Below are 7,153 nucleotides of genomic sequence, written 5' to 3'. Positions count from 1 at the left end.
GAAGAAGAGTTGATGCTTTTGAGTTGTGGTGCTGGCAAAGAATGCTGAAAGTACCATGGACTGCTAAAAGAACTAACAGATCTGTCCTGGAGGAAGTACACCCAAAATGCTCCTTGGAAGTGAGAATGGCCAGACTTCATCTCACCTACTTTGTTCATGTTGTCAGAAGGGACCATTCCTTGGAGAACGATGTCATGCTTGGTAGGGTGGAGGGTCAACGAAAGAGGAGGAGGCCTTCAAAGAGATGGATTTGCACAGTGGCTGTGACGATGGGCTCAAGTATAGTAGGGATCATGGAGCTGGCAAGAGATCAGGCAGTGTTTCATTCTGCTGTGCATGGGGTCGCTATGAGTCAGAAATGACTTGACAGCACCTGACTACAAGAACCACTCCTGGTATCAAATGTATTAGACTGTGTTCTCTAGAGTGACAAAACCAGTAAAGCTTGTATAGAGAGAGAAAGAAATTTATCGTAGGAAAATGGCTCACACACTTATAGAAGCTGGAAACTCCAATGTTCCTGGATCAAACATCAAGCTAGAGGCTATTCCCAACTCAGTAGCTGCAGAAGCTGAGGCGCTCAGTGTTGGCAGGCAGTGTACTGGCTGTTGACTCCAATGAATGAAGAATCCATGATCTCCAGACCAAATGGTAGATGGTTTTCTTATGGACAATTGTAGGCAGCACAACAGAATCCTTATCCACAGAAGATTGTCTCTTTTCCCAGGATGTCCATAAATAAACTGGAAATAGGCCACACCCCTAGGGAAACTCTCTTTCAAAGGATTGGCTGCTCAAAACTTATACATCTGATCCCATCATTGGAACAACCCGCATCACAAGTGCTTAAACCACACAGAATTGTGATCCAGCTAAGTTGACACACACCTCCAACTATCACAATCGGTATTTGATCTATGTCTTTATACTTTCCTTTTAACCTTTGGGAACCAGGATTACCAACCACAGCCCCTTCCCTTGTTTTTTTTGAGTGTTTGTTGTAGAAGTTCTAGATGGTATATGCACCTCAAATGCATCCTTGATCTACACAGAGATATAAATCATTTCTATAAATTATGGTAATGAGTAAAGCATGGAATTTGTGCAGAAGAGAAAGATAAATAATAAAATAAAGAAATTGGAAATATGATTAGATATGCAGAAAATTATTAAATAACTATATTAACATTACAAAACTCTGATAAAGAGGAGTAGTAATAAAAATGATGACACCGAGTATCCTTTTCAAGATTAACATGTGAAAAAAATCCTTTAATTTACATAAATTAAATACATAAATATCAAGTAAATTTAAATCTGCTTAACCACTTACTAGGCTGACATAATACACACAGGCAAAGGCAGCTGTAAGGTTAATAGGAGATATATTTTCCCTTAAAGACATTCTGAATCTATAAATCTATAAAATCATAGCAACTCTCTTCTCATATTGACTATTGCTTTCTTACACACTGAGAAATACAATTATCTAAAATAATAGACTCTTGGACATTTGATTAATTGGGATGTTATCAGTATGAAGAAAAAACTCTCTGTCTGAACGACCCTACTCACTCTGACAAAGAAAACAAGCTTAATTCAATACAAGGAACAAATAAAGGATTTCTGGAAATAGGATTGACATCCAGGTTACCTTTATTGATTCCAGGTCAACAAGAAACGGGCCCATTTCACTGCTCAGAATTAATACCAAAACATTTACACAGAGTTCCTCTTAGCTTAGTCTCTTATCAAATCAGTTCATTAAAGTTATATCTAAATTTCACCCTTCCAAATCCCATGATATCTCTATCTTTCTCTTTCTTTGATGAGATGCTCCATGGTTCCTATATCTTTAGTTTCCCTTATTGTAATGAATTCATATATGTAAGTTCTTTAAATTACAGGAACATTTTTTTGCTTAGCTTGATTCTACATTGGCAGTATATTTTATTTCCAAATATTTAATGGTTTCTGGAACTAACAAATTTTAAAGACAATTACAAGCCATATAAAGAAATATGAATACAACTACTTGTATTAAATCAAATATTCTGAAATTTATAGAATATACTATAAAAAGATTAAAATTGATAACATAAAAGAAGATATTTGAATATCTAACCCATGAAAGTCTTATATTAATAATTGCTAACTATCAATTATTTAAAAAATGGAAAATTATGAAACTGACAAATGGGCAAAGGACATGAGCATTGAATTTATAGAACTGAATAAACTGCATGTTATATGTATATTGAGAGAGAGACAGAGATCGATACTTTTAAATGTGATCTGAGAAATAAAAATTCCTTGCACCATTATCCCACACCTCAGTAGCCATCCCCATACATATTCTCCAGGTTTCTGTCTGTACGTGTTAGCAAAATCAAGTAGGTCTTTCTGGGTGTCGTGTACCACCTCATATGTCACACTTTATATTTCACCTTTTGGGGCTAGCTAGGAAAATATTTTTAAAATATTCTGAGTATATTAAGTATTCAAATATTTTCAAATATTCTTAATATACTTAATATTGGATTAGATAAAGAAAATCTCCTAGTTTTATCCACTATTCTTAGGAATGTCAATTTGCACATCAACTGTTAAAAATAAGTTGACTATCTTATAAAACTGAAAATGGTGCACATTATTAACCAGTTTTATTTTCTGTGAATAAGGAGACAAGTAGAAATATCTTCACAACAATATTCTGTACTTCTCAAAAGAGGAAACTGGTAACAATATAATACTCATTATTCAGTGAGGATTATAAAGATAGATTTCAAATGCATAACAATGCATGAAAAATCAAACTGCAGTAATATAAGTTACAACGAACGAATTAGGTTAATTTAAAGGACACAAAAATAAGAGGAATTTAACAGATTCTCCAATTATTCTTTCCATTGACTAAATTCTCTTGTTCTGGGAATTCTTACTTCAAATATATTTTTATTTAAATCAAAGAAATATTGGAAAATTTTGAATTCAATATGTGAAGAAAAGTATAAATTTTCTCTTACATTAAACAGTACAAAGCCTATTGCTATTAACTGAATTAGATTCATTTGTCTCCATTGGGTAAAATATCTTCTGGTTGTATTTGTGATTATTATTATTACATGATGACAAACTTTCTCAGAATTTTCCAGAAAGCAGTTTTCATGTCGTTGTTCTTCAGACTATAGATGACTGGATTAAGGGTGGGTGGCACCACAGTGTAGAAGACAGACACTAGGAGATCCCAAATGGAAGGGGACTCAGAAACTGACTTCAGGTAGGCAATGGACCCTGTAGTTAGGAAAAGAGTAACAACTACAAGGTGAGGTATGCAGGTGGAGAAGGCTTTTGACCTGCCTTCTACTGATGGAATTCTTAGAACTGTGGAGAAGATATGGATATAGGAAACCAAGATGGAAATAAAACACAGAAACCCCAAGGATGTTGTGGCAATTATGGCTCAAATCTCAGTAAGATATTTTTCTGAGCAGGAGAGTTTGAGTAATGAAGGGATTTCACAGAAGAACTGATGGACAAAATTTGACTTGCAAAATGGTAATGAAAAGGTCACAGATGTATTCAAGAATCCAGAGATAGCCCCACTGAGCCATGAAGCAGCCACCATTTTCTCACAGGCCCCTTTTTTCATGATAACCTGATAATATAGGGGGTGGCAAATGGCCACATATTGATCATAAGACATTACAGTGAGCAAGGCTAGCTCTGCACAAGCAAACAGAACAACTAAAAAAAACCTGTGCCAAACACCCCAGGAAAGATATGGAACTATTTTGGGTCAAAGAATGAGTGATGGCCTTGGGAAGTGTGACAGAGATGAAGCAAAGATCTAACAGTGGCAGGGTCTTTAGAAATAAGTACATGGGACTGTTGAGGTGCTGGTCCAAGGTGGTGAGAATAATAATGAGGAAGTTGCCAATCAGAGCCACCAAGTAGATGAGTAAAAACAGCATGGCATAGAGGACTTGGTGATTCCTGATGTCTGAAAATCCCACGAGGATGAATTCAGTCACCAAAGTGGTCAGATTGACCATTCTGCTCCCTTCTTTGAGGCTTGACAAAAGGAAAGACATTGTGAGGTTTTTTTTTTTTTTTTTTTTTTTTTTTTAACAGCTGAATATTGTGTAACTGCATTGTGAAAGTTATATGCTTATTTCGGTTGGATTTCATAAAGCAAATATATTATGTGGACTCAAATTAACCAATATCTTTGTTCGTTTTCTGGTTTTCCTTATGAATCCTTCTAAACTTCAAAGATTTGAAATGAAATGGGTGGATAATATTAATTTTAACCATGTAAAATCTAAAGAAAAAAAAAAAAAAATGGAGAGCTTGTGTTTTAGACCATCTAAACCGAAAAGCATAGAATATATCTGAGACTATATTCTCAAGTCTATCACTTATGAAACACATACAAAGGAGAGAGATTAATTTGTAATACACAATGGATGCTTTTGGGCATTATTATTCACTTCTCTGTCAGCACCTGGAAGGAATTCTGACAACCTTTTCTGTTTTATGTATCACTTTGACAAGGGGATGAACTGCAGATTACAAATATTTTAAAAGACATCATTTATATGTAACATTATTCTACTCAGGAAGATCCAAATAGTCTGTGGAACTCAGGTGAAGGACCTCTTAGATTACAATGGGATATTGTTTTTGTATTTATATGCATACTGAGAAAGAATATCCTCCTTTACATTCTACAGACAAGTTTTAGTATAAGAATGGATTTTTGAAGAAAAAAGCAAATAAATTTGATAAATATGAGACCAAATAAAATTAATATATGATTATACACCTCTTCATAAAGTTTGAATATGTTACTTGGTATTATGTCTTAGTGAGGAAATATATATTTTGATTATCTAAATGAGGAAAATAAGAGTTGTTAGGAGGAATGCTTTGGAGTTAGAGTATCTGGATTTAATATTTTCTCTATTATTAGATGCCTGATCTTTAAGAGATATGCACCTTCCCCTTCATGGTTATCATTATCTGAAAAACTATACACAGTCTTTTGCTCACTTACTGTACATTCAAGGATACAATTAATATCGGTTAAAATAAGTGGTACACCACTGTCATTTTGTCATTCCATAGTGGGTTGAGTGTTGCTATGATGCTGAGAGCTATGTCATATATATATCAAATCCCAGCAAGGTCATCCCTGGTAGACCATTTTCAGTGAAGTTTCCAGAGTAAGACACAATAAGGATAAAGACTGGCAATTTACTTCCAAATATTAGCCAAAGACAACTCTATGGATTATAACAGAATATTGTTAATAAAGTGCTAAAAGATGCATCACCTAGGTTAGAGAATCATGAAGATAGTGCAGAATTTGTCAGTACATTTTCTACTATACACAGATTGTCATAAGTTGGAGCAAGATAGATGGCAACTAAAAATAACAAAAGTATTCATTATATTAATTGTAAATATTAAATTTTACATATAATATCTGTATGTATGTTGTTGTTGTTGTTATGTTCCGTCAAGTCGGACCTGACTCATAGCGACCCCTCCTTGGGTTTCCGAGGCAGTATCACTATGGAAGGAGATTGCCCAGCCTTCCTTCTGAGGAGTAGCTGGTGGGTTTGAACCACCAGCCTTCTGGTTAGCAGTCAGGTGCCTTAGGCACTATGCCACTAGAGCTCCTAATATCTATATAATTATAACTATCATAATACGTACCACTTAGTATAATAATTTCCTTCAGTATCATTTAGAATAAGTTATAGTAACAATTACCATAACTTTTAAAAACTTATTTAGAGCATTATCAGAAACCTAATTTAAAAATGCTGAAGCGGAAAAATCTCTTTGGATAAAGGAGAGCTGGAAGACCAGGTTCCCATTTCCTGCACAATAAATATAAGACCCATGCATGTAGACTCCCATAAGCCAAGGATGGAATGGGTATCTTCTGCACAAATAATAATTTAAAGATTAACATCCGAGAGTGATTAAAATCCATCTTCACTCCAAAGTTTCCCAACATTCTCTACCATTTTGTCATCTGATTCATATGCAGAATTGTTAAATTTTGTCCAAACTGCCTCTCCAGATGATTTTTCTTATGCCTATCTGCAAACCTCTGCCTCAGACAAAATGATCATTCTTATTTTCTCTTGGACATGATATGTGGATTATTTCCTTTGTAGTGGAAAAAATAAAAGCCCACAACACAATTAAGATGTAATATTCCACATAATTTTCTAAGAAACTCCATGTATCAACTTGATTGATATTCAAAATTCTCCTAAGACACAAACAAAGTATTAGATTTACTTTACTGAGGAAGGTAGTATGGCAAAACATTGGTTTATTTACTTGTCTGTTTATCAAAGAGTAAATGAACAAAATGGAGATTTCTTCAAGACTTTCCGAAGCCTAGACACTATTCACTTTCTCAAGTGGGGTGAATAAACATAGAGGTGGTCTGTCCTAAAACAAAGAGCATAAAAGGCAAAGGAAATTTTCAGACAAATAATGGCTCTGGTAGCGTAATACCTAAGGCACTTGACTGCTAACCAGAAGTCTGGCAGTTCAAACACACCAGCCACTCCTCAGAAGGAAGATGGGGCAATCTACTGCCATAGTCATACTGCCTCGGAAACCCAAGGAGGGGTCGCTATGAGTCGGGTTCAACTCAATGGCACATAACAACAGCAACAACATTTGAATAAATTACAGGGTTCATGATCACTAAGAGAGAAAACAAACACTAAAAATAATGCTAAAAGAAATAAATGATCAAACATGAAATTTTCAGACAACTGAATGATAGATTCCAACACTGAGAAAAGAAATAGGAAAAAAAAATCAGCATTCTGGAAATGAAATGACATTGGAGACTCAACATAATTAACTGCATGTAACCAAAATCATTCAAAATTGTGTTAGATCACCCTTAGGAAATCTCACAAGATGAACAGGGAGGATACAATAAGCAGGTTAATTATGTAAAATTAAGTAACTTTCTCTGTAATTTTTTTAGCCAGCTGAGATACTGATATGAAACTCTCAAGCAAGTAAAGTATCAGGACATTCATCATCTGTTCAGGCTCTCTGTCTCTCTGTCTCTCTCTCCTATATATATATATATATATATATATATATA

The 7,153-nt window shown here is 34.6% G+C and overlaps 1 protein-coding gene across 1 annotated transcript; it reads right to left on the bottom strand.

The window, feature by feature from the left end:
* Nucleotides 1–3,121: 3,121 nt before the first annotated feature.
* LOC122151820 (olfactory receptor 14A16-like) lies at nt 3,122–4,094 on the bottom strand. Its single transcript, XM_042783234.1, is given in 2 exon segments — nt 3,122–3,754; nt 3,756–4,094. Coding segments are annotated over 2 exon segments (972 nt in total).
* Between the last annotated feature and the right edge of the window lie 3,059 nt (nt 4,095–7,153).

Source organism: Orycteropus afer, unplaced genomic scaffold (genome assembly GCF_000298275.1).
Source record: "Orycteropus afer afer isolate SDZICR_OR568_19922 unplaced genomic scaffold, OryAfe1.0 scaffold00762, whole genome shotgun sequence".
NCBI classification, from domain to species: Eukaryota; Metazoa; Chordata; class Mammalia; order Tubulidentata; family Orycteropodidae; genus Orycteropus; species Orycteropus afer.
The sequence above is the reverse complement of the archived record's forward strand: the minus strand, read 5'-3'. Positions and strand labels throughout refer to the sequence as shown.